A 26,265-nucleotide genomic window follows, 5' to 3' on the forward strand; every position below is an offset into this window, starting at 1 on the left:
TTCCAAAAACCGAACAAACTGATGATAAAGTGCTGAGAACATTTTCAGAAAATCGGTTAGAACAAAAGAGATCGATGAAGGAAGCCCTTGACTGTGGTAAGAATTACATTAACAAAAAAACAACAATCGGGAGAACATCAAGAAAACCACCGCCCACTTGAGTACTGCTCAAGTCGAATTATGAATTATTAGTCGCAAGTTATGACATCGCTTCAACATAGCCAACAGGTTGGAATTCAATCAGGCAAAGTGCCTCCGAATAGCTTTAGGGAGTACCTGATTTCAGGAAATGGAAACAGTCCTCACAGCAAGTAAAAGGAATTGTGCGTGAAAGGCCACAGCATGGTTAAGAACAATCTTCCATGAGACTACAAAATCCGACACAAGATCAAGGTGCCAGCATCTGGGAAATAGCATTCCGACACAGTTAGTGGCGTTTCGATGACGGAAGTAAGCACTCATACACCCGCTCCATGCGCCATGCAATACGGAGCTTATGTTCAGTTGGGATGCCTGGCTTCGCCAAATCGATGATGTCCTGTCTTAAACTGATGAGATGATAGATGGTTAGATATTAATCATATCATTATGTGCTTTCCCCTCACTCGGCATCGAGGAGAGGTAGAGATAGAGGTAGAGGTGCGGAGGGAGAGTGAGAGAGAGATGAGATCAGTTTCAAATAATAGCATCACATAGGTGAAGAAGAAACTAACCATATCCATTCACCGGTTGCTTTTGCATGCCCCTCCACCACAGTATGTAGGGAATCAAGAAAACACAGCACAAGACCATACATGCATTGAGCATCATTCTCCTGCAAAATTCCATGCCAACAAAATGAATTATTTCTGACTATAAACAGATAAATAACTATTATCTTTAAAAAAATGAAATGCAAAACAAATCTCATTTACAGTTTAATTCATAAAGAAGTCTGGGTGAAACCATTCTCTGCTGAACATGATAATGTGTTGATGTAGTAATCAAATAATGAGTGTCCGTACCAAGCCTTGATCTTTGCAACTCTGACACTGCATTATCGCTCTTTCAATTTCCACTAGCAGAAGCCTTCTTTGAATACGGGCAACTCTTCCTCTACCTTCAGCTCTCGTATCCTAATTCAAGATATAAGAAGCCAGATATCCATTATGATATTCAGCTACATGTAGCATGATAATTCTTCAAATGCTAAATGGTACAATAATGCTTAGATCACTGTCTAATTGCAAGAGGAAAAATCAAGCTCAATAAAAAATATGAGGCTCAGTGCACCTGAATACTGAATTAAACAATAGCTATATCGATGATGATTGTGCTTTGTTTTAATTATTAGATATGAGCAAAAACTGAACAATGTAATAAGATTTAAAGTAAGCTTGTAAGCTATACTTAGATCATAAAAAGTTGATTACCATATCAAACAACAACAAAGAGTATAATTAAATTTAAACCTTAGAAACATGTATAGAACATATGATGCAGCTAGAAAATAGAGAAACATCACCCTTGTATAGTCATACCGTGAACACGTAAAAAGATTTTTACAAATTGCTTACCTGTTTAATCCATGCTCGCACTAACATAGCTAGAATGAGGGAGAGAAAGAAAGCTGGTAAAGCAGCTAGAATTGCAAAGTTGATTTCGTTGGCCCTCAGGATCTGATCTAGCTCGAGCATTGCTCTGTTGTAAAGAATTAATTATAGAGGACAAACTTCCAGTTGAAAATTACATGACTTAAGTAAGAAATATTAGTGAACTCACTCACTCTTCAATATCCAGTTTTAGCTTCTGAACCTGCAGTCGGTAACTTGTATCAGGTGACAAGACCAGAAACTATTGACTGCACTGAAGTCAAGAATGTTACCTGAATAAGAAGAGCGCGAACAAGCTCTCCACCTACAAGACCCTGGATTGGATGCATAAGTTCTTTCTCATACCTAAAAATTCAAGTCCTTTAGTATTTTGTTCATCATTTCCTGCTCAAACAGAGATCAAGACACAAGCATTGGAGTACGCTTGTTCAGATCCTAAGATCGGCAGGCACATTAAAGTTACAAGGTCTAGCAATCATATCACTTTGTCATTGAGACAGAATTGGTCAAAACGTTTTAATTTGCAGGACCTAATATTGGATAACATTCTCCACCTTCCAAATTACAAAATTGATCACCAGTAATCATTAATTAGGAATTCTTTTTGATATTGAAATGCTTGTCTGCTGTCAGGTTAGTACCATCCAACTGAAGTTTTTGCATGTCACAACTTCCAAGATTAAGAATCCTGCTTTTCGTGCTCGACTTGGCAAAAGAAGGTTCATTCACAAATGCAAGTACAACAGGACCCCTAAAGAACTTGTCCTAAAACAAAAATATATAAGTTATAACTGAATAAAAATCATAAACATGTAGAAATGGAAAATGCCCTAAACTCAAAAGAGCAAAAGAAATTATAAATCCAACCACAAAATAGACCCAAGAATAATTTGACTGATCAAAGAACTAAATTAGGACAAGAGAACCTCGTTTGGACAGGTAGATGCATAGAATTGGTCTGCTAGATGAAATTATCAGTGCCACCTGGCTTAAAAAGTAAAGCAGACAAAATGAAGAAACTGAAAAACAAGATATTGCTCATCTAATGACGACAAGTTTATGGTGGTTTGGAGTTCATAAAATAACTCTTACACTACAAGTTTTGTAGCAATCAAAATCAAGAAATTAAAGGAACTGGCTAATACCAGAGGCAAAATCAAGAAAAATGAGCTGAAATAGTGATATAAAGCTACCTTTATGCTATTATAAAGAGAGATGGCTTGTAGCACAGGTTTTCAACATTTTGCACCATTGTTTAAGAGACACTCCCAACATTTTTATAAAGTGAAAAATAATTACCTGGTCATTACAATCTCAAGCATTTCCTGGTCAGATGCATTCTCTGGAAACTTTTTACCTACTGTCTGCTCGCTGAAAGCTAAGAGCATTCTGCAAAGAGAAAACAATTATAGTGTCAGGAAGCAGGCCACACAAAAAAAATTGAAAAATGAAATACCAAGTATGTTTTGTCTCCGCGAACTGATGAAAATTAGAGCTCTCAAGGAGCAAAAAGTTAGTAAGAGCATGCAACATGGTAATCCTCTACAAGACTAGAAGAATGGAGCAAGAGGCATAAGATCCAAATGCTGCATTCTCTCAATAATTTGACCTCTTATTACTTTGCTAAAGACTTTTTCAAGTTTATTTTTTGATAATTCGGTAGGAGCAATTTGATTTTGTTCTAATAGTAACTTATTCAGTGGCATACACAATAAAGAATTGGACCAATTGGTGAAACTATAAAGATTAATTTTTCAATACCCACTTTAATTTCATCATAACAAACAAGGGGAAGTATTTGATATTTACTTCCCTTTGCATCACAGTAAGGAATTAGAAGGAGAAGTATTACACTTCTCCTATGTAAAGCAAGTTTTAACCGCTATCCGCCTATCACTTCCCCTTTCCTCTCATTGAACCAAACAATCATTAGCTGGGAGATGAAACTAGCAAAAGTAATAAATGCAAGACAACTTTGATTATTTGTTAAGTATCTTGTGAAAGTTGTGCACTATCATCAAACATTCAAAAGTTACGATCTACAAACAATGCAGCAGCATCTGGTTCATAATTGACAAAGATATTGATGTATGTGATACCACCAGTCCTCAAAGAAAGGAGGAATAATGAATTAAACTCAAGGAAAAAACACATAGTAGAATATAGGAAGCTAACAAGGTTCTACTTTATATAGGAATTCCAGAACCTAACATAAGGCACAATTACCGAGTAGAATGAGACATATGCTTTTAAATAAAAGCCATATCGCATGAAAACAAGCTATCACACAATGATTAAGATTTAAATGTAGGTAAGTAGAGAATACACCAACTATTAGCCCCAACCGGAACTATGTATGTGTGGAGAGAACAAACTTACGGAAACAATGGCCGAAAAATTTTCATATGGGAAGCTAACATTAAAAAAAATTAATAGAAGAAACTAAATAAACTAACATTTCTTCTAATAAGCTATCAAGTATAAACTAGCTAAACCTATGTAGAGAATCAGCTGTCAACTGCACTTCTTCACGTTCCATTACACCCTTTTGCCTTTTCCTGAAGGTCTCAAAGAGTTCATTCCTTATAGCCAAAACCTAATTACAAAATGAAAAAAAAAAGTGAATAGTTTAAAAGTAGAGTCATATCAGTGAATAACATTAAGCATAAAAAACTAAGCGACTTTCAGTTATTGCAAAAGCTCAAATATTGACAACAAATATCTTTTGGCCATAAGAAACATGATTTTTAAAGTCACTAGTTACCCAGTATCCTTCACAAGAAACTGAAAAGAGAACATTCTTCACAAATGATTGAATATAAACAAGAAATTTTTTTCTTCTTATCCTCAAGATGGCTGTTATAGAGGTCCCAAGATACACATTCAGTACCAGGTGTTTCTCTGAAGATTGAACCATTTTTTATATAACTCATCCAGCTGTATCAGCTAGCACTTGAACAATCAGCAAAAAAGAGTGTCTAGCCGCGAGCTCACATGAATTACACCAAAAAACCTGCTAAAGATAACTTGGAGGGATTCAATGAATCTTACTGGCTGCTCTACATGATCGTTCCAAAAACTTATGGTTGAATCCTTTGCCTCACGGATCCAATTGTCAATGTCAGAGCTTCCCATCAACTTGCTATGACGAAGAAGCCATAATGAACAAACAGAAATGCCAAGAGCTCCACAGCTATAACGCATCCAATACAAAGTTACTGTCCTTGGCTTGCGATGTTTGGAAACCTAAATGAGCTCAAGATGGGTAGAAATCGAAATGAAAATGTAACTCAGTTTGCACAATGCAAATGCAAGAAACATGTCATGTGATCATGCAACATAACTCTATCCTAGAATCATATAAACTGCTATCTTGTCCAAACCAAATCTACCTTAGAGGATATAAACATTGCTGGAAGAATGAGAGCGAACGTAAACACCAAACTAGACCCTACATGGTTATATACATGTGAAACATTTTTTATTTTTTATTTTTTATTTTTTGCAAATAATATGTGAAGTCAACACATTACACTATTCTGCATATTTTGTGTAAAGAGTTAACACAACACAAGCGTCCCGCCACTTCATACCACTTAACATTAAAATCAGACAACACACAATTCAAGTGTACCAGAGTTGCTTAGAGTGAGTGTTATCAGCACTCCAACACAATTGCCAACTAAATTAAAGATACAAGCATGTTCCAGTGAAAATCACAAGGAAAACCTGCTTCAGTTTTTCTTTATGTCTTAAAGTCCCATTGTATTTGTAAACAACTAAGAAATTCTGAAATCATAATTGTATATTTCCAAAATTCCTTAATCTTTTTGATAACCATTCCTTCTATTTGAAATAACAGTACTTCTGATGAAATAATGACAGTTACGTCGCTTGGAGACCTATGCAAACATTGTCACAGTAATATATGAAATTAATTCCAGGTAATGGTTCTTGCATGCAACAGAATTGGAAATAAGTGCAGAAATCATAAGAAAAATAATGCCCAAGAGAGCACGTCAATGAGAATCATATTGGACAAGAGCTCTTACAAGCACAGACAAATAAGAGTCCAATCTGTGTAGGTTTTCATATATTAAGTTGATCGCGTCGCTAATCTCATAATCCGTCCACTGATAACCTTCCTGGCTTACTTCAGGAAGTTTTGCAAACAGCAGAGGATGTGAATAGCTTCCATCCACAGATGAGCCACTCTGCACACGCATTGTACAATAAATAATTTGCTGGGAGATCAGTAAACGGAGAATTTAAGCAGCAGCAACAGGCTATTTGTGCTTTGTACAACAGAGGTACGCGGGAAAGATATAGAACATTATTCAACGTTCAGGAATATATTAATTGGAAATAGTAGTTACTTAATCTCTGACTTACGCGGCGATTTGCATGAAATTGGCCAATAGATGCCTCCAATTTCAGAAATAAATCATTGATAGCAACCAATAAGGAGGGGACTGAGCTCTCCACATCTTTAACCAGATCCTCTCCAATTGCGTCAACCTCAGTATAGACCTATGTCCATTGCCAAGTAATTATAAAATTAATAATAAGAGCCAAAGCAGATAGATATCAAGAAGAATTAAAGAAGGATCTGAAAGATAATTTAGGTGAGTGTTCCTGCATTTACTTCCCTAACAGAACTAGGGCCTTTCCTTGCCAAACTGAAGAAAAAAGTAGCAAGGTAGCTGATTTATTAAATCACACTGATTTTAATTCAAATCGCTCAATCCTACTATGAGCTTATAGTGTTCAATTATGGTAAAAATGTAAATACAACAACAGAAGCTTTATAGAAAAATAAAGTAGAGGATATCCTAAAGATATAATTTGATTCAGCTTATTATAGCTAAAATTTGGTACTATATTTACCTAGTAATATTGTGTTCTAGACATTTGTATGTTGATATCAAGTATCTGCTGCCTCGGTGCAATCTTTGTTATTTGGCTGAATTAACTTGTCAAACTAACAAGAGGTTGCAAGTTTATATATTTTCTCATTAGGTGCTGAACAGTTTGTAGAAACTTAAGTGGCTGAAGAGGTCTTGAAAATGGAAGCAATAGGTGAAAGGAGAATACAGATAAAGTAAGGCAAAATTAAAGTCTTCACCTCTTTTCCAAAGGCATCTTCCACAGACGCATTCTGTCCTACCATAAAAACAACTAAAGAAACAAATGGTAGAATCTTTTATCTAGAGGACATCTATGCAGTTTATCCCAGACTGAAGATAACAAAAAGGAAATGTACCTGAAGTAAAGAAATAAAAAATACAAAATGCATCTTACTTTGAAAAGAAAAGGTCAAGTGTAGCCTGATGAAGGAGGTCATCAGCATTGAGTAATAAAAAATACAATGATAGAAAGTTGATGAATCAATAACCAATAATCAAAATCCAATTGATTGCAAGCAAAAGCTCAGCAAAATTGCTAAGAGTAGTCTGTATATATGACGATTCTTTGATAATAGAAAAAAGAGTCTTACTTTATGTTACTAACCTATGAAATAACCAGGTCTATCTCGGATTGTTGATACCTATAAGAGTTTCAGAAAATTCAATCTCTTATACATTTGCAAAGTTGCAGTATTTTGTGGTATCGCCAATCAATCAGCTATATCTTTGGATGTGCTTAATGTTATTTAGAATGTATGATCAGTAAATAAGCTTATTGAGTTGTGTGAAGTTATATTCTTCAGTTGTCAACTTCAAGATGAAGCATCCAAAATTTGGCTCCACAGAAGCCTTACTTAAAACCCCAAACAGGCAGGCCTGTTTAGTGGTAACCACTCTTGTTTCCTCCCAATATCCTGAAGGATTTATGACGGTACAAACTTATGACACCAAAATAGCTTAAACAGAAAATGGATATCTAACTTTAAGTACCACAATATAAATGATGAAACAAAATATCTAACCTTGGCCAAAAATGCAGCCAAATAGTATCTTAAACTAGTCAATACACTGATCCTCTCAGATATATGAGAAGATGCTGAACAATAGAGCTTCTGCATGCTAGAACCATCAGCAAGACAATCACGTATCAGTTGCACAGTACCATTAATAAATGCACACGGCCCTCGTTCACATATCATGAAGTATGCTTTCCGAGCATTTGTACCCTGAAACATGAATTGCATTGAGCTTGATACCAAATTGTTACCAGCTACTAACTTCCACCACACCACACCATAAACACTTACTCATGCTAACCTCAGCTTTTGATTGCCAGAAACTTAAATTCTTCTGGATGCTGTGCAAATTTTGAAGTGTGCGCTCAATAATATCCTCCAAAAGATCAAAACTTCTACATGCCTCTGTTGTAATCCTGCATGTGGAAATGAGACAACATTTAGCATTCACAAACCTTGATCTAGCTGCTTCTTTATCCAACTAAATAATGAACAGAAAACTGTCTGCAAAGGTCATCCATAAATTCAATCCAAATAATCAGTCATTTAAAAGAGGCAAACAAACTCACCACTTTTTTTAACTACTTCAATTAATCAATAAGACCACTTAGAATCATATAATGAAAAATTCTCGATAACAAAATACTATAATAACACGGTTCTTGCATAAAATACCACATTTTTTCAACAAACAAATATCTAAATAACAGGCTTCTTGAACAAAAGTTTGCATTCTCCCCCTCTCCACGATGCAACACAACTATGTCCCAGCAGAAAATAAATAAAAAAAAAAGATGAGCATTAATCCAATTCTCCAAAGAAAGAAGGAAAACCAACAATCAACTAAATTCATACGCAGGAGATCGGTCAAGTGAAGCAGCAGCGGCGGCAGAGGGCAACGGGAGAGGGAGGCAAGTTTTCCTCCGACGCCGTTTCGAAGAGCCATAGAAGTTGGCAATCCTCAATAGGAAACTGTCCTGGGAAGTCAGAGAAAGTGGGAAGAAGGTGCGGAGGCGGTTATGAAAATAGTTGGAGTAGAATGAAAGTAGAGCTCTGACGTTGTTGGAAGGCAATGGAGACTCTTCCTCCATTCCTGCAGCAACCCAAACTCTCAAACTCTTTCTCCGATTGTATGCGAGAGAAGGCTGTGGAAGGAACTTGGGGAGGAAGCGGAATTGTGCAGAGAAGTTGTAAATAAAATGAAAATTGAACAGTCGTCCGGCGGAAAATAAATTAGAAAAGGAGTAGTAATTTTCACATTTGGGCTTTGGATATTTATTCCGATTCTCTCCATCAATTGGGCCATTTAATTGGATATGTTGCAAAGTAATTGAAACTCTTAGAACACATATTTAATTTGTTGGATTTAAAATTATATTATTGAAAATGGATATTGTTGTATTCATTGTTGGTATTGGGCCTTTGAAGAGACCAACACCTACAAGGCCCAACTACCAACTGGATGGAAAGAAATGTTGCACGCTTCATAGGCCTGATGCTGAGATGATTTTATATATATATTTTCTAAAAAAATTTTACGATTTAGCAAAATCGAACCAAACACATAATAAATATATAATTAATTATTTTTATTAAATTATACACTAATTATTACATAAAAAATATATATTAAATTGAATATATAATTAGTTCTGATACTAACCATTAGCTATAAAGACTATATCAACGCTGAATCAATATCATGATGGTACTAATTATAAGTCTAATGAGCAATTTTTGTATGTTTCCAATATTAGGGGATTGTTTGCAATATCATACTACAGTTACTCTAATAATTTATTATTTTTTTTAACACAACTCTAATAATTATCTTTGATAACACTGATAAAATGCATCACGACTATAATAATTTAGATATACTTATTTTGTTCATCCTTTCTTTAACATTGTAGTTTTCATGTGGAAGATATTTTACTTATGAGTATATTAACAGGGATAATTACACTTCTATTTTTGAAATTTAGAATAATTACATATAAATTCTTTGTAGATTGATAAATTACATTTAGTACCATTTAAATTTGCTTACATCTATCTAACAAATTAGTCCGTTCATTAGACAAATTAGTCTGTTTTTGCTAATGTTAATAAAAAAAATAACAAAAATATCTATATTTACCCCTAAACTTATCACTGACTTATTACAGGTCAAATAAATCTTTTTATAACCAAATTACCCCCATACGCCTTTACACGTTAATGCTTATGAGGAAATATATCTTCACCATTATAAATGTAGTAGCAAACCAAAAAAAAAAAAAAACTGTTTGATCTACAATAAGTTAGTAATAAGTCAATTGAAAGTAAATATCAATTTTCTTTTAATTTTTTTTATTAATATCAACAAATTTAAAAAATTTTAACCAACAAATAGACTTATTTGTTAAACGGAAGCAAACATCAGGAGTGCTAGTTGTAATTTTTCAAATCACATACAATCTACGTATAATTGTACCAAATATCAGGAAAGAGAAGGGTAATTATCCCTATTTAAAATAAAGTTCATTTGTTATCATTTTATTTCTTGTTTTAATTTTAATTTCATAAAGAATTAAACTGATATAATATTTTTAAAATTAATTCATTTGTTAATATTTTCAATTTAATTGCATAATGAAAAAATCGGTGCTCAATTGGATCATATTACAAAAATTTGTAAATTACAAAAAAATCGTGGGGAATTCGATCATATTACAATGTGCTTTTTTTTTTTTTTTTAATGTGGTCAAATGTTGTGATTTCTATTTTTAATTACTAGTACTATGTTTCTTTGTGAATCTTAAGATAAAGGCATTATGTAATTAGTGGTGAAGTCAAGAAAACAATCATTACCCATAAGTCAATATTTTGGACCTCCGGTTTACTTTTGGCTTAAGAAATAGAGAAAGCAAGCGGCGACAGGATTAATTAATTTTAATTAGTAAGTAATCAAAATCAAACATTCCAAGAAGTTTGGTGATTAATTGAAAGTGATCAAAGTCACGATTGACAAAGAACATACTTTTCCAGGTGTATATACGTCTTCAAATCATCATCAAATATTAATTAATTGAATTAATTCCTCATGATCATGTCAAATCCACTGTTGAATTAATTCTTCTCCACCAAAATTATGCCAGAAAAAAAATAAATAAAAGGGTTTAATTATTAGTTACAATTTCTATTTAAATAACGATTTTGCACGCCTCTTTATGAATTGAGGAAGGTGCAGTGGAAGACATGAGCTCATTCACAATGAATAGAAGGAAAAGTTTATCAATCGATTTCAGCTTGGTCAAGCAAATCATGACAATAGAAAACCCAAAGGAACTGATAGAAAGATTTAATCAAATAGGATTCAGAAATCACATGATGAAACAAAAAGGTACTTACGTTTCCTGCCCTGCAAGAGGCAGTTCAACTCAGAAGTACCAGGGAATTTAAAGGTGAGGCAATAGAAAGACCGAGCCACTGGAATTAACAATAATTAATTAGAGAAGCCTTAATTTCCCATAAAAGTTTTATGTGGTCAATATTACATTATTAAAGGCAGTTCTAGCAAGAGCTAGTCTGGGTAACCGTTTTGCTAGATTGATCGGGCATTTTCCAAGCTTGACAACCCCTTTACTTGTGAGTCATGACATTTGCTAAATGAGGTTCAAGTAAACTAGTCCAACCACTAACTAAAGCTAGCTATCAAACAATTGAAAGGTTGACCAAATGACAGATCTGAGATCGTAATATCTTATGAAATTTAACAACTCGAAGCATCACGCAAGTAAATAGTCATGTTAACAGTGATGCGAACTTAAATAAGCAGAAAGATCAAGAATGCAAGAAATTAAGATGAGAATTCTAGATGTCACCGCACCTCAAGCACAAAACAAACTCAAAAAAGGGCAATCAAATGAGTGAATAATCTTGAAATAAATAGGCGAATCATAGTTTCTTCCAATCCGATGCTCCATTTTGGCCTATTTGGACATTTCTCAACCTCCCCAAATGGAGATCATTGACTTGACTGAAATAATTATTTGCCTGTTGGAATGGTAATCTTTCAGTGCATGATGATTCCATAGTTCATGATGGATAAACGGAAAAAGGAAATGGATATTCAAAAAATTAAACACAAGTTGGGAAAACACACAAAGATCTTAGAGAAAGGCCAAAAATGTGAAAAGTTCACTCAGTGTATTTAACAACTCTACTACATCCAACATCCTTTCAAATGCATGGCCTTAGGCAGTATTTCTTATAATGAATACATGGAGCAAGCACATTGTCTACAGCAAACACAAGCTTATGTATATACTAACTTGTTAAGCATAAATGTATTCAAACTTGCAAGTTAATTGACATGAGGAATAAATAAACTCACAATTGACTTTTAAAAATAGAACACTTCAACATCAATATATAGCATTGCAACTAGAATGTCATCCCTAATGTGAGAAACATCAAAATGATGGTGAAACAAAGACGCAACTTTCTGAGGCAGGAGCTACCAAATGGAACCGTACCTTCTCGTCAAATTCTCCTCCTCCCTGACCTGATTATCGTACAATTGCTTGATCCTAGTGACTCAGCATAAGACCCCTCAATTTCTTGTTCCAAAACCTCATGTTGTGCGACAGCATCCTCCTGGAATACGAAAAATAAGCATCAATAAAAGCGTTCACTTGTAGACTACTTTACGCTCATATGTTCAAACTTCTCAAAGTTCAAAATTACAGAAGATCAAGGGTCAGCAGCACCTTTGCCTTGATGTTTGCCTTAATCTTATCATGGAAGTCTTTGTCATCAAGTTCAAGTTTTGCACGCTTCTTCATGGCTTCTGTCCTTTGTTTCTCTATTGCTTAAAATTTGAGCTCCTTTCGTCAGGTCTTTAAGTAACTTGTCGAGCTCCTTGCACTTTTCATGAGCATCCAAACTTGGTTAAACATTGTGGCAGATGTTTCAGAAACCTTGTTTCGATTCTCCTCTATCTGCAACAAATGGCAAAGTTCAAACCTATTCCAGATGCTTCCAAAATATGAGGTACATAATCATTATAACGCACTAGAAGCTAAAATGATAAGTAGAAACCTACATGAACCTATTAACATTCACATGCACAAAGAAAACACAGAGTAAAGACGAGTACGCGTAGTTCTGCAAAACATAGGAGCAAGAAAGTCACAAAAGTATTCTTGAACTATGTTAAAAGAAACATATCTATTTAAGGACCATATAATAATTAGCTCATTTCTTAATTAGCCATGAGGAAACACACATAATATATAAAGATCATTAAATTATGATGTTAAGACTCAAGTTAGTGTACTTTGTAGAGAGATAAAAGATCACGATGATCACAAAAACTCTATTCCCAAGTTTATTTTCGTATACACCATCCACCTCCCATTAAAACAAATAAAAGAAGTTAGATGCTAAGTTCTCCTAGATGCAAACTTCTTAGGCTTTGTTACATTTTCACGTCCTGGATCCTGAAAAAAATTATGTTATCATATTTGTTATCAGACTTGTCAACTAAACATAAAATTTTACCACACAAAGGAACATATGAAAAGATATAAGAACATGCACTTAAAGTTCTGTGTATTGCAAATGCAAACTACACTACGTTTGCTTTTTCAGAATCTACCGCATGGGTACCCTGCTAAAATAAGTTGCCCAATTTTATGATAACATAGAATCTTAAAGTGAGAAAGCAGTCAATGAACTTGGAAAACAGCCAATACTGGAATAACATTGAGAGTGTAGGGCAAATATCAGCATAAGCAATGTCCAAGATGTCAAGTTTGAGAGTATCATGCCGAGTCTTATTTCTGAGCTAATACTTTTCAACCCCATCAGGAAAGCAGTTAATGCTACTTAGTAGCTTTACATATTGGAGCCACTGGTTTACCAGGTTTATCAAAAATGTCATGGATTTCATAAAATTACCTTTCAAGAAGAAAAATAATTTTGAAGAGAACTATTACTGCACATGATATAGAAGCAAAATCCGTCCTCATAGAAGATCATATAATTTAAATGCTTTCATCTCGCCCATGCAGATATCCACATGTTCATGAAACTATTGCAGCAAATGGGGCCATTATTTATCTTTGCATATCGGTGCACAAATGCCTATAAGGACGGATTTTTCTTCTACTAAAAACTGAAAATGAATAAACACTATTTCGAAATTAGCAACTTGCATAAGACAAAGTGGAGTAGTAAATTAACTACATTATGGAAATTTACAAGTTCACTGGCATTCTCAACTATGAATTAACTCCATCTGTCTCATCGTCAAGTATTGGTGGATCACATAGTTGCTTTGTTTCAGAAAATAAGACTAGTTTTCCTTGCATTTGCATTATAATCCTACAGAAAAAAGGAAAATCTAAACAACATCCGAATTTTAAAGCTAATGAGGTCAAAATAAGATATATCAAGATCTACAAGGTTTCTATCATTGTTCTATAAGAAGTCTTCGAACTAAAGATCAAGTGTTATTACTAATGAAAGCATTCATAATATCCTCCGTAATTTAAATAGCAATGCAGATCCCCAACAGAAAGGGCATTTGATTGCCAATTAAAACAAACAAAGATTGTAAGAGTTTGAAGTAACATACATCCGTCAGCATCTGCTTGGCATGATGAAGTTCTTTATCATAATCGTGTATTCTAGAGACTTTTACTGCCTGTCAAGCTGCTAATATAACTCCTCTTTCTCTTCATCAAGCTCCCGAAGTTTGTCATCCAAGTATTGGACAACTTGAATAATTTGCTTTCTCTTATTACCTGTAGAAAATAGATGTTAGAAACAAAAACAAAAAACAAAACGGACAAGGAAACTATTCAAGGAGCACTTGCCAGTATCCTGCATTATTTTCAAACTTTCATGCTGTCTCTCCTCATAAACTCGAGCCCCACCAATTTCCTTCAGCAGATCCAATCGTTCTGAATCCTTCATCAATATCAACGAGGCTGTCTGCGATATTATATATATATCAGAAGAATGAATGGATAACCCAAGCAGGTCAACAAGCAAAAATTTTCCTTACTTTGCCCTGCTGCACAACATAATAAGGATTAGAACGAGAAAATCCTGCACTTTCCAGCAGATTCATGACTTCTGTCTTCCTGAAAATTCATAAACCATCACCCATTATCCAGTTATCCAACAAGCGCATGGACAACGAAAAAGGAAAAGAATATATAACTAAATACATAGAATACGCAAAGTAAAAAATACTACAAGCGTATACACACGTTATATGTTTTCCATCCAAGAAATATTCATCTTTCTTAACACCAATTGTTCTCCTGAGCCACACTTCCTCCTTATCAATCGTAAAAGTAGAATGACAAAGTCATAAACAAGCAGGACAAAGGAATAAAGATCTTACGGAGATGCCATTATAAATGCAGGGCATAAACAAATGGGAAATAGGATAAACATGAATCCTTCGCTATCTCTTTATTAACCAATAATCAGATATGGCTAATGCAAATTATCGACATCCTCATTAACTATCAGTATATACTTTCTGACCCAGTTGCTTCTGGAGGACCTCAGTTATGATACATCTTTCCAATACCAACACTATGTGCATTCACCTCAAGATAAGCAGGTGCAACAATTTGGAGCTTGAGCATATTATAGGTGGTATAACTTCAGAAAGTCCAGTTACAAATGTTGAAAGAGTTCATAAATAAGTAGACAAATCATAATTAGAAAAAAAGGAAAAACAGCAGTTCACATAAGACATGTAGATAAATAGAGTTACCATCCAAAGCTTATAGGAATACGGTTGTCGGAGTTGTCAAATACAATCTCCACAAAAGCAGATAACACTTGGTGGCCAACACCTTCCTGACAAGCAGAAAAGCAAAGAGCATTCAATATAAAGGTTGTAGGTAACTTCGTAGAACAATGAAAGCAAGATCAAAGATAACAACAGTGTTTCACTGAAGAAAATACGTGAAGTAACGCCTGCCTTTCTTCATTGGGCAAATTATTGGGATAGATCACTTGTAACGACGCATATTGCTGCAAGTATAGGTAGGGTCCTCATTAAATCAATTCCAAGGAAACAGAACAAACAGAAGAACAAAACAAATGTTCAAGATGAACATACCATGGAAAAGGTTCGATTCGCCAGATCCATTAGCACCAATTGCAGAATACAAATCAATAAATCATTTTCTGGCACATTAAACATTCTTAAATTAGAGACATGGGTAAACAGTGGAAAATAAAATGTAGAAACCGAGGCATAGAAAGAAAAATATGGTGTACCAACACAGTTAACTTTGGGACTGAATGTTTCAGCTGCAACTTGCTCTTGGTAACTCTTAAACCCTTCTATGACAACCTACAACAAAGAACCTAATCCGGGTCGAATAATAATGGTCTTTTTCAGACGCCAGATCGCACTTTTTTCAGGTTGCGTTTTGTTGTGGTCTTTTTCAGGCACTGGATTGCATCTTTCTCAGATCGCATAATAATGGTCTTTTTCAGACGCCAAATCGCACCTTTTTCAGGTCGCGTTTTGTTGTGGTTTTTTTCACACTTGATTATATCTTTCTCAGATCGCATAACAATGGTCTTTTTCAGACGCCAGATCGCACCTTTTTCAGGTCGCGTTTTGTTGTGGTCTTTTTCAGACGCTCGATTGCATCTTTCTCAGATCGCATAATAATGGTCTTTTTCAGACGCCAGATCGCACGTTTTTCAGGTCGCGTTTTGTTGTGGTCTTTTTCAGACGCTCGATTGCATCTTTCTCAGATCGCATAATAATGGTCTTTTTCAGACGCCAGATCGCACCTTTTTCAGGTCGCGTTTTGTTGTGGTCTTTTTCAGACGCTCGATTGCATCTTTCTCAAATCGCATAATAATGGTCTTTTTCAGACGCCAGATCGCACCTTTTTCAGGTCGCGTTTTGTTGTGGTCTTTTTCAGACGCTGGATTGCATTTTTCTCAGATCGCATAATAATGGTCTTTTTCAGACGCCAGGTCGCACCTTTTTCAGGTCGCGTTTTGTTGTGGTCTTTTTCAGACACTGGAGTGCATCTTTCTCAGATCGCATAATAATGGTCTTTTTCAGACGCCAGGTCGCACCTTTTTCAGGTCGTGTTTTGTTGTGGTCTTTTTCAGACACTGGAGTGCATCTTTCTCAAATCGCATAATAATAGTCTTTTTCAGACACTGGATTGCATCTTTCTCAGATTGCAAATAATAGTCTTTTTCAGACGCCAGATCGTACCTTTTTCAGGTCGCATTTTGTTGTGGTCTTTTTCAGACGCTGGATTGCATCTTTCTCAAATCGCATAATAATGGTCTTTTTCAGACGCCAGATCGCACCTTTTTCAGGTCGCGTTTTGTTGTGGTCTTTTTCAGACGCTGGATTGCATTTTTCTCAGATCGCATAATAATGGTCTTTTTCAGACGCCAGGTCGCACCTTTTTCAGGTCGCGTTTTGTTGTGGTCTTTTTCAGACACGGGAGTGCATCTTTCTCAGATCGCATAATAATGGTCTTTTTCAGACGCCAGGTCGCATCTTTTTCAGGTCGTGTTTTGTTGTGGTCTTTTTCAGACACTGGAGTGCATCTTTCTCAAATCGCATAATAATAGTCTTTTTCAGACACTGGATTGCATCTTTCTCAGATTGCAAATAATAGTCTTTTTCAGACGCCAGATCGTACCTTTTTCAGGTCGCATTTTGTTGTGGTCTTTTTCAGACGCTGGATTGCATCTTTCTCAGATGGCATAATAATGGTCTTTTTCAGACGCCAGATCGCATCTTTCTCAGGTCGCGTTTTGTTATAGTCTTTTTCAGACGCTGGATTGCATCTTTCTCAGATTACATAATAATGGTCTTTTCAGACGCCAGATCGTACCTTTTTCAGGTCGCGTTTTGTTGTGGTCTTTTTCAGACGCTAGATTGCATCTTTCTCAGATTGCATAATAATGTTCTTTTTCAGACGCCAGATCGCACCTTTTTCAGGTCGCGTTTTGTTGTGGTCTTTTTCAGACGTTGGATTGCATCAGATCGCATAATAATGGTCTTTTTCAGACGCCAGGTCGCACCTTTTTCAGGTCGTGTTTTGTTGTGGTCTTTTTTAGACACTGGAGTGCATCTTTCTCAGATCACATAATAATAGTCTTTTTCAGATGCTGGATTGCATCTTTCTTAGATTGCATAATAATGGTCCTTTTCAGACGCCAGGTCGCACCTTTTTCAGGTCGCGTTTTGTTGTGGTCTTTTTCAGACGGTGGATTACATCTTTCTCAGATCGCATAATAATGGTCTTTTTCAGACGCTAGATCGCACCTTTTTTAGGTCGCGTTTTGTTGTGGTCTTTTTCAGACACTGGAGTGCATCTTTCTCAGATCGCATAATAATGGTCTTTTTCAGACGCTAGGTCGCACCTTTTTCAGGTCGTGTTTTGTTGTGGTCTTTTTCAGACACTGGAGTGCTTCTTTCTCAGATCGCATAATAATAGTCTTTTTCAGACACTGGATTGCATCTTTCTCAGATTGCATAATAATAGTCTTTTTCAGACGCCAGATCGTACCTTTTTCAGGTCGCATTTTGTTGTGGTCTTTTTCAGACGCTGGATTGCATCTTTCTCAGATGGCATAATAATGGTCTTTTTCAGACGCCAGATCGCATCTTTCTCAGGTCGCATTTTGTTATAGTCTTTTTGAGACACTGGATTGCATCTTTCTCAGATTGCATAATAATGGTCTTTTCAAACGCCAGATCGTACCTTTTTCAGGTCGCGTTTTGTTGTGGTCTTTTTCAGACGCTAGATTGCATCTTTCTCAAATTGCATAATAATGTTCTTTTTCAGACGCCAGATCGCACCTTTTTCAGGTCGCGTTTTGTTGTGGTCTTTTTCAGACGCTGGATTGCATTAGATCGCATAATAATGGTCTTTTTCAGACGCCAGGTCGAAAAAGACCTTTTTCAGGTCGTGTTTTGTTGTGGTCTTTTTTAGACACTGGAGTGCATCTTTTCTCAGATCACATAATAATAGTCTTTTTCAGACACTGGATTGCATCTTTCTCAAATCGCATAATAATGGTCTTTTTCAGACGGCAGATCGCACCTTTTTCAGGTCGCGTTTTGTTGTGGTCTTTTTCAGACGCCAGATCGCACCTTTTTCAGGTCGTGTAATAGTGGTCTTTTTCAGACGCTAGATCGCACCTTTTCCAGGTCGCGTTTTGTTGTGGTATTTTTCATTGCATCTTTCTCAGATCGCATAATAATGGTCTTTTTCAGACGCCAGATCGCACCTTTTTCGGGTCGCGTTTTGTGTGGTCTTTTTCAGACGCTGGATTGCATCTTTTTCAGATCGCATAATAATGATTTTTTTCAGACGCCAGATCGCACCTTTTTCAGGTCGCGTTTTGTTGTCTTTTTGAGACGCTGGATTGCATCTTTCTCATATCGCATAATAATGGTCTTTTTCAGACGCCAGATCGCACCTTTTTCAAGTCGCGTTTTGTTGTGGTCTTTTTCAGACACTGGCGTAATAAGAACAAGATCTATGATAACAAAAGTGCTTCACTGCAGAACATACATGAAGCAACGCCTGCCTTTCTTCATTGCGCAAATTATGGAATAGATCACTTATAACGAAGTATATTGCTGCAAGTATAAGTAGGGTCCTCATTAAATCAATTCCAAGGAAACAGAACAAACCAAAGAACAAAACAAATGTTCAAGATGAACATACCATGGAAAAAGTTCAATTTGCCATATCCATTAGCACCAACTGCAGAATACAAATCAAAAATAATTTTCTGGCACATTAAACATTCTTAAACTAGAGGTAAACAGTGGAAAATAAAATGTAGAAACCGAGGCATAGAAGGAAAAATATGGTGTACCAACACAGTTAACTTTGGGACTCAATGTCTCAGTTGCAACTTGCTCCCGGTAACTCTTAAACCCTTCTAGAACAACCTACAACAAAGAACCCGTGCAGAAGTGATAAATCAGTATGCATATTTTAAAGAAAAGTCAAATAAAATAGATAATTCATTACCTGCTTTATATACATTACGAGATTCCAGGATAGCTAACTGGCAACCCCTCTGCAATTTGAAGGCAGAAGAAGAGCAGAATAATCACATCCCCTGCCTGAACTTATATTAATAGCTTAGAAAACTCATAAACGTAAAAGAACAAAATAATTCAGTTAAAATCACTCGCGAATATTACATGCACTACAAATGCCAATATAAGAATCAACCAGAAACAAAACAAAACCACACCAAAACTCAAAAGGCCAAGCAACTAAAGGTATAATGAAAAACATAAAAAAGAGAAAAGAAAACCAAAACACCAACACAGTTAGATATTGCGCAGGAGCAGAAGTCTAGGGTTCTTTACATAATTGAGGCACGCTTTGAGATAAATTCGCGAAGCTAACACGGTAAATATGCAACAAGAACTCACCAATCTGCGGGTTGAAGTTAATGATTGTGAGCACTACCTCCGTCTAATTCGCGAGAGTGTGTGTGTGTGTGTGAGAGAGAGAGAGAAAAAAAGGGGGACGGGAGAAGAGAGATGAAAATGAAGGGAATCGAGTTGACGTTTTAAGACGCGATTTTTCAGACGAGTGCTATTGTCCTTTCCACAATTTCCCTTTTTACGTTTTCTTTTAATTTTATTTGTTGTATTCAATAATTATGAAAAACTGGTTCAATTCCATTAATTCGACCAATAACTTACACAAACTAAAATAAAAAAAGACAATTGACCAATTTCATTCAAATTAAGATTTCGTTTAACTCCTGGATATTAAATGTTCATCTAGAAATGTAGATAATTATGTGACATAAAGAATTAAACTAATATAATATTTAAAATTATTTCATTTGTTATTATTTTATTTCCTTTTTTTTTCAATTTGATTACATAATGAATTAAACTAATATGCCTTGCTCACTGGCAAAATAATAAATGAATAATTTACCATATTCTTTTATTTTATTGAGGAAAAAAATCTTACCAAAATCAGATATGATCAAATCAAACAAATTACTTCTAGTTATATTATTGATCACTTTCTCTAAAAAGTAAACCAATCAAACAAGTTTATTGCATATGTCATATATCATATGTTTAATTCAAATTTAGCCACACTCGTTTTGAATTGAAATTTCCCCTTATTCAAGCGATGGTGAAATTTCTTTGTGTAGTATTGTACATATATTTTAAGAGATATTTAGACAAATTACAGGCGTAAAAAAGTAAAATAAGATGCTGTGGTAAACAACATGGGAAAGGACAATACTTATGAATAACAAGTTATAACAGCTTGCACCAATTGGCGAGATGTAAGTATAAAATCCAAAGGCAGATTCACACGGTAATCGTACAATTTGGCAACTGAAAAAAAAGAGCAGATTTTGGTATGCATCGCACAGAACATTATATGCAGTGATCTATATCCTACAGTTCAACCAAATTGACCTATGAGGAAAACCAAAGAGGATGGCCCAAAACAACTGGACTGCCAATTCGGCCTTTCCACCAGCTTACATTCGTATGTTCCTAGGAGCCATTGGCAGTACTGCTTGCAGCTTTCTCAGATATATGATGTATTTGGGGAGGGCCAAGGGAACATCTCTAGCATCATCACCTAGGTCTCAGAAAAGTCCCGATAGATCCAAAGTGGCTCCCGATATTGCCAGAAAATACACCAAATAATAACTACATCCATATTTATACAATCTACCACCATTCATAATTTCTTCCCCCCCAGTCATTACTGCTGTTGCCAAATCTTGATGCTGAATACCTATGATGATAGAATTTTGATGACCCATTGGATGTGGAATTGTTAAAATTGAGCTTCCGAGGCTTTTTAGAAGAACGAGAACTTGATGCATAATCACCGTTTGAGGTGGATATCTTAGATCTTCTGTCCTTTGGCGTCACTGGGGATCTCCAATTATTTGATTTGGTCTTAGTACTGTAATAATCCCCAGGATCTTCAGTAATCCAACCCCCTCTGTGCTTCTTCTGTACTGCTGAAGCAAATTCGGCATGCTGGGATTTCTTCTTTCTGCGTGACTTGCCAAGATCATGAGGTGCGGACCTGACATCAGTATGATCCCAATCCCTATTACTCTTGGAAGATATCTGCTTGGGTGTTGATGGTTCACGATTTCTCTTACCAGCCTGGTGAAAAATAAACACCGACCTCAGTATTTTTATTTGGGAAATCTCTACATAACATTGAATGCAAAAATAAACGAAGACATCATAAATAGTTCAGATTACAAGAACAGGAATTCGCGGCAAGATTAATGCTAAAGTGTCAAGATAATCAGAAAGCCTGAAAGGAAGCTGCTGGCATACCCTTTTTGAGTTGGTGCATTCCCGAGCAAAATGTCCTTCTAAACCACACTTGTAGCATGAATGAGCAGATACTATGCCATTTGTGTCCCAATGAGACCCTGTACAAGCCTGCATGAATAAGAAACTATCAGGTAATCGAGCATGCATCAAAAAAACAAAACTGTGGATGCTGACATTGATGACAATATGAGGCTTCCTAGCTGAACAAAACTACTTTTTTGTGATGAGCTCAGAAGCCAACAGAGCCCCTATCAAATCCCCCAGCCTCTTCTCCCTATCATCAAACAGAATCCAGACTTCTTTTTCTAGGTTACTTCATAAAGAGAAGTCACTGCAGAAGGCATACCCTTACCATGAGTTTGTAGTCCCACTTCAGGGAACATGAATCATTCACATACTAATGCGGACTCTTCAGATCATATCATAAACTGGCAACATACAAATTGGTAAAGTTGAATGGTAACCTAAACTTTCTGCAACTGGCTTGTTAAATGAGATCAAACAAGAATAGAGAGAGCTACATTACAGTTTCTCAATCAAAATATAAAAATATTTCATCACATACAACAAAAGGTTCAAGTCCTGAACCTTTCTCTTAATGCGTCAATTAGACTTATCAAACTGACCCAGATAGGCATGTAGATTGAACTCACCAAACCAGTATGGCCTGACAGCCCACATCTATAGCAGGAAACCTCTCTTGGACCAGGATCGCTATAATTTCTACAACAGAGATGGCCAAATCTTCCGCAAATGTAACATTGTATTTCCTGCAAAACAAAATTCCAGGTATGAACAGAAAATTAAATAGATCTGAGAAGAAAGACAGACATTATCGAGTAATCCCCTGAAGTAAAGACCTTGAGATCATCAGGGCAATAGTCATTCCTGCATGAGAACATATCATGTCCCAAATCCCCACATTTTAGACATATCTTAGAACTCTTGTTTTTCTCAGGACAATCTTTTGCACGGTGCCCGTGTTGCTTGCATATAAAGCAATCGCGTCCCTGCCAGATAGAAAAAGATAGTTAAAATCAAGATTTTTGCATCCAGAGACAATCTCTAAGCAATAACTTCATATAAATATAAAAAGGGGCCTTGAATAACACAATAGATTTTATTCAAAGTCACATACCATAATATTTATTGACAATAAACTTGAACCATACAGGAAAGGTATCTCAGAAATATCCCGGAGGCGGGTGAATGATCTATAGCATAAATGTGTTGTGTATACAAGTGAAATCTTCAGGACATCAGTGCAGACCAGCAATATCTCTCAAAAAATATTAACATTCATTCTCCTTCGTCTTTCAGCAAAGTACTACTCACTTCATCTCAGCCAACCTATAATACTATGTGAATAAAGGTACAGTTATTATCCAGGCATATGACAGTAACTCACATACTGTTTCCAAATTGCATACCTATGGGAGCATCTGTCTTCAATAGCAACCTTCACTAAATACATCTTACTAGAGGCAGAACAATTTCAAAACCATATGATGTTAAATCTCTAATCCAAAACTGGGGTAAAAAAGAGGCAAATAGAGAAAGAGAACATGTACATCTTCAATCAAATCTGTGCCACCAGCTATAACTACTTTAGCAAGAAAAAGAAAGGAAAAGAAACTATATAAGCAAGGCAGAATTTAGCAAAAAGTTCAATGCAAATAAGTCTACATATGTTCTTAATGTAGGACTACTTCTTCGTAGGAGAAAGGTACAAAAATAAACGTGCCAGAGATTCACACAGGATAAAAAAAATGCTTGCAATTAAAACAAGAAAAACTGTTTATCAAATAGGAAGACCCCAAATGGAAATAAAACAGCACAATAACTTCCTGCGACTGATAGTAGTTACAAAACCATCATATCAAGAACCATGTTAATTGTCATAGATTATAGTAAACATTTGTCGAGCAAGCAATATATGAGCACAAACCTTGGAACATTGTTTCGCATTATGTTCAAAACTCCCACACACGAAACAAGGTTTCTTGCGCTTGGCTGAAGTACAGTTGACAGTTGTATGACCCTCTTCCCCACAATTATAGCATGCTCCCCAACTGTTGTCTGGAGGATCGAAGTACCTAGGCCCCCGCTGACATCATGGCAATCATAATAAACGACATGTTGATATCTGAAAAATGATGCTTGTACACAAGTTACTTGAACTCACAAGAAGCTTCCTCAGAACAGCATTGTCCAACACGTCAACAGGATTTGTTTCAACTGCTTTATCAGAAATCTCAATGGCTTTATCAGCCTCTGTCTTTTCTTTGTCAATCACATTATCCACCTAAGAAAATTGAGAAAAGAAAAAACAGTAGTAGATCAGATCCAGCATCCCAGTTCAATACACATAGTAGGTAACAACTTATAACACACCATTCAATTCAGTGTAATAGAAAGAAAACACAACATTTAAGGCAGACCAATCAGAGCAATGGAGAGATTTCCAAATAAACAACTTTTTTCTCTATAAAACTGATCATGGAAATTGTTTTCAGGGGAAAATAATATCTCATGCTTTACATCCAGTTTCATTCTTAGCCAGCAGAAAATTTTGATACTACATTTTACCTAGCCAGCCTCTAGTGCCTGTCCTATGAATAGAAATACAATCACCATCCTTACGACTATCCCAATCTCTACTCAGCAAGAAAACACGCTTCAATGTTAACTATTCATCTCGCGGAACAGTGAAGAAACAGAACATCAACCCCCAGTTTTCAGAAACATCAACACCGATTCATAAACAGAATCAATCAAGACTCCAATGGAGACTACCAGAAACAAGTCTCCGCAGAAATCTCTAAAACCCGTATCTACGTCAGTTGAACCCTGAAACATGTTTCAAATTACATGAACTAGTAAGAAACCCCGACTTCACTAATCAGCAAATAGGCACAACTTAACCCATTGATAATACAATAATTCCTCTATAAATCAATTTATATTAAATGCTTACAGGATCCACCGGAACTTCAAATCCGTCGCTCTTCTTCCTTTTCTTTTTCTCCTTTTTCTTCTTCTCTTCCTTCAAATTCGTAACTATTTCAGAAACCCCATTGCTTCGGGGATCAATACTACAAGTTCGCAGCATGGCTTTCTGAACGATTTTCAAGCTGAGGTCCTCGTTGGCCTCTGCATCATCATCACTGATAGCAGCTTCAATTGGATTTTTCCTCTTTCTTTTATCTTCTTCAGGTGAAGAATACTCTTCCGCTTTCACCTTCTTCTCTTTCTTTCCCATATCAATCAACGATGATTCTGGAAATGAATTACGCTGAATAGAAGGAGAACTATAGTAATCCCCAGCAGTTAAAGATTCAAACCCTAACCCTAACCCTGGCAGTTTGAAAGGATAATCAGATGAGTAGAAATTACATTGGGCCTTTACATGGGCCTAGAAGGCCCGCCTCTTTTAATCTGAGCCCAATTACGCGAAAACTCTAACTTTGGAAACTTTACAAATTCTTAATAATAAATTATTTAAATAATTATAACTTCAAAATTTTCAACTCTAACTTTGAATTATATTATAATTAAAAAATTATAAATTTTAAACTTCTTTTAATATGAAGCCATTGAAAATACTTTTATTCAAAATTTTCCTCAAATTTCAAATACATCAATCTAAATACAACACGAGTGGTCTTTGGGCAATTACAAAAATTTATAAATTTAAAAAGCCTAAAAATAATTATGAAATAATTTAAATTTATTTTTTGTCTTGGAATATTAAAATTTAAATATTTTAATATGACAGTAAATTTCAATTTCTCAGATCAGCATCAATAAAACCTAGCCCAGCTGATAAAACCAAAATTTTGGAAAAAAATTCAAAAAGTTATCGAGTTTAAATACCTACTGTTCTTTTCATACTTATTTATTCGTATAATAATTATTTAATAATTTGATAGTTATACAATGATGATTTATAATTATTAATTTTATGCCTTCACTACAGAAAAAAAGAAAAAAAAACCTTATAGTTTATAAATAGTTTAGACTTTATTAATGAGCAATTTGATGAGTAATCTAAAATTAAATATGAAAAATATCAATAATAAAACAGTGTTATTAGACACAACAGTAAGTTTAAATTATATTGCTGACCCCAAAAATCTGTAAATCAATCGCATATTTATATAAAATTCAATTTAAAATTATGGTAGTTTATGTGGCAAATAAAATTAAAAGATATGATCCAAATATTCACGTACATCTATGCTATTATAAAGTGAAGAGGGTTCATAGATTCGAAGTGGTAGTCTTTATCCTGCTACACCAAATTATTATATTACCAAAAATATCGTTTAACTTCCCAACTCATGTCAAATTAACTACTCAATTAAGTTTCT

The 26,265-nt window shown here is 35.3% G+C and overlaps 3 protein-coding genes across 7 annotated transcripts; all 3 read right to left on the reverse strand.

Annotated features, from left to right (window-relative positions):
• Positions 1-19: 19 nt before the first annotated feature.
• Positions 20-8,720, reverse strand: DGS1 (dgd1 suppressor 1). Its single transcript, XM_011091960.3, has 14 exons — positions 8,371-8,720; positions 7,817-7,931; positions 7,522-7,725; positions 5,985-6,122; positions 5,645-5,806; positions 4,644-4,838; positions 4,088-4,188; positions 2,892-2,981; positions 1,865-1,937; positions 1,766-1,794; positions 1,557-1,680; positions 1,005-1,115; positions 714-814; positions 20-548 (listed from the first exon to the last, which is right to left on the reverse strand). The coding sequence occupies exons 1-14, from the start codon at positions 8,604-8,606 to the stop codon at positions 428-430; spliced, it is 1,800 nt and encodes a 599-aa protein (XP_011090262.1). The 5' UTR covers positions 8,607-8,720; the 3' UTR covers positions 20-427.
• A 2,282-nt stretch (positions 8,721-11,002) lies between these two features.
• Positions 11,003-20,147, reverse strand: LOC105170984 (structural maintenance of chromosomes protein 3). 4 transcript variants are annotated; one of them, XM_088884826.1, is made up of 13 exons: positions 19,982-20,146; positions 19,569-19,617; positions 19,411-19,486; positions 19,257-19,295; positions 15,650-15,717; positions 15,493-15,561; positions 15,299-15,384; positions 14,573-14,651; positions 14,382-14,499; positions 14,141-14,309; positions 12,270-12,500; positions 12,036-12,156; positions 11,003-11,553 (listed from the first exon to the last, which is right to left on the reverse strand). In XM_088884826.1, exons 2-10 carry the CDS (start codon positions 19,581-19,583, stop codon positions 14,221-14,223), a joined length of 639 nt encoding a protein of 212 aa, XP_088740952.1. In that variant the 5' UTR covers positions 19,584-19,617; positions 19,982-20,146; the 3' UTR covers positions 11,003-11,553; positions 12,036-12,156; positions 12,270-12,500; positions 14,141-14,220. The 4 variants fall into 4 exon arrangements, with proteins under 4 accessions (XP_088740952.1, XP_011090265.1, XP_011090264.1 ...); XM_011091963.3 differs by lacking the exon at positions 11,003-11,553 and having other exon boundaries at positions 11,670-12,156; positions 19,569-19,663; positions 19,982-20,147; XM_011091962.3 differs by lacking the exon at positions 11,003-11,553 and having other exon boundaries at positions 11,670-12,156.
• Positions 20,148-20,846: 699 nt separating this feature from the next.
• Positions 20,847-25,259, reverse strand: LOC105170985 (zinc knuckle (CCHC-type) family protein). 2 transcript variants are annotated; one of them, XM_011091966.3, is made up of 8 exons: positions 24,870-25,259; positions 24,689-24,742; positions 24,078-24,197; positions 23,841-23,999; positions 22,753-22,902; positions 22,546-22,662; positions 21,893-22,000; positions 20,847-21,712 (listed from the first exon to the last, which is right to left on the reverse strand). In XM_011091966.3, exons 1-8 carry the CDS (start codon positions 25,152-25,154, stop codon positions 21,263-21,265), a joined length of 1,443 nt encoding a protein of 480 aa, XP_011090268.1. In that variant the 5' UTR covers positions 25,155-25,259; the 3' UTR covers positions 20,847-21,262. The 2 variants fall into 2 exon arrangements, with proteins under 2 accessions (XP_011090268.1, XP_088741601.1); XM_088885475.1 differs by lacking the exon at positions 24,689-24,742.
• Between the last annotated feature and the right edge of the window lie 1,006 nt (positions 25,260-26,265).

This window comes from Sesamum indicum, linkage group LG9 (assembly GCF_026168435.1).
Source record: "Sesamum indicum cultivar Baizhima isolate 11 linkage group LG9, ASM2616843v1, whole genome shotgun sequence".
NCBI lineage: Eukaryota > Viridiplantae > Streptophyta > Magnoliopsida > Lamiales > Pedaliaceae > Sesamum > Sesamum indicum.

Bases quoted from the DNA above. Each gene is read 5' to 3' on its own strand.
- DGS1 (XM_011091960.3), bottom strand. From the start codon at position 8,606: ATGGAGGAAGAGTCTCCATTGCCTTCCAACAACGTCAGAGCTCTACTT. The intron at 7,726-7,816 runs GTTAGCATGAGT...TTCATGTTTCAG, and splicing joins TCTGGCAATCAAAAGCTGAG to GGTACAAATGCTCGGAAAGC. The intron at 2,982-4,087 runs GTTTAGCTAGTT...TTCTCTTTGCAG, and splicing joins ACAGCTGATTCTCTACATAG to AATGCTCTTAGCTTTCAGCG.
- LOC105170984 (XM_088884826.1), bottom strand. The intron at 15,385-15,492 runs GTATTTTCTTCA...TCTGCTTGTCAG, and splicing joins AAAGGCAGGCGTTACTTCAC to GAAGGTGTTGGCCACCAAGT. The intron at 14,310-14,381 runs GCAAGTGCTCCT...TATTTTCTACAG, and splicing joins GAAAATAATGCAGGATACTG to GTAATAAGAGAAAGCAAATT.
- LOC105170985 (XM_011091966.3), bottom strand. From the start codon at position 25,154: ATGGGAAAGAAAGAGAAGAAGGTGAAAGCGGAAGAGTATTCTTCACCT. The intron at 22,663-22,752 runs GTCTTTACTTCA...TTTGTTTTGCAG, and splicing joins ATTGCCCTGATGATCTCAAG to GAAATACAATGTTACATTTG. The intron at 22,001-22,545 runs GTGAGTTCAATC...TTATTCATGCAG, and splicing joins TGTCAGGCCATACTGGTTTG to GCTTGTACAGGGTCTCATTG.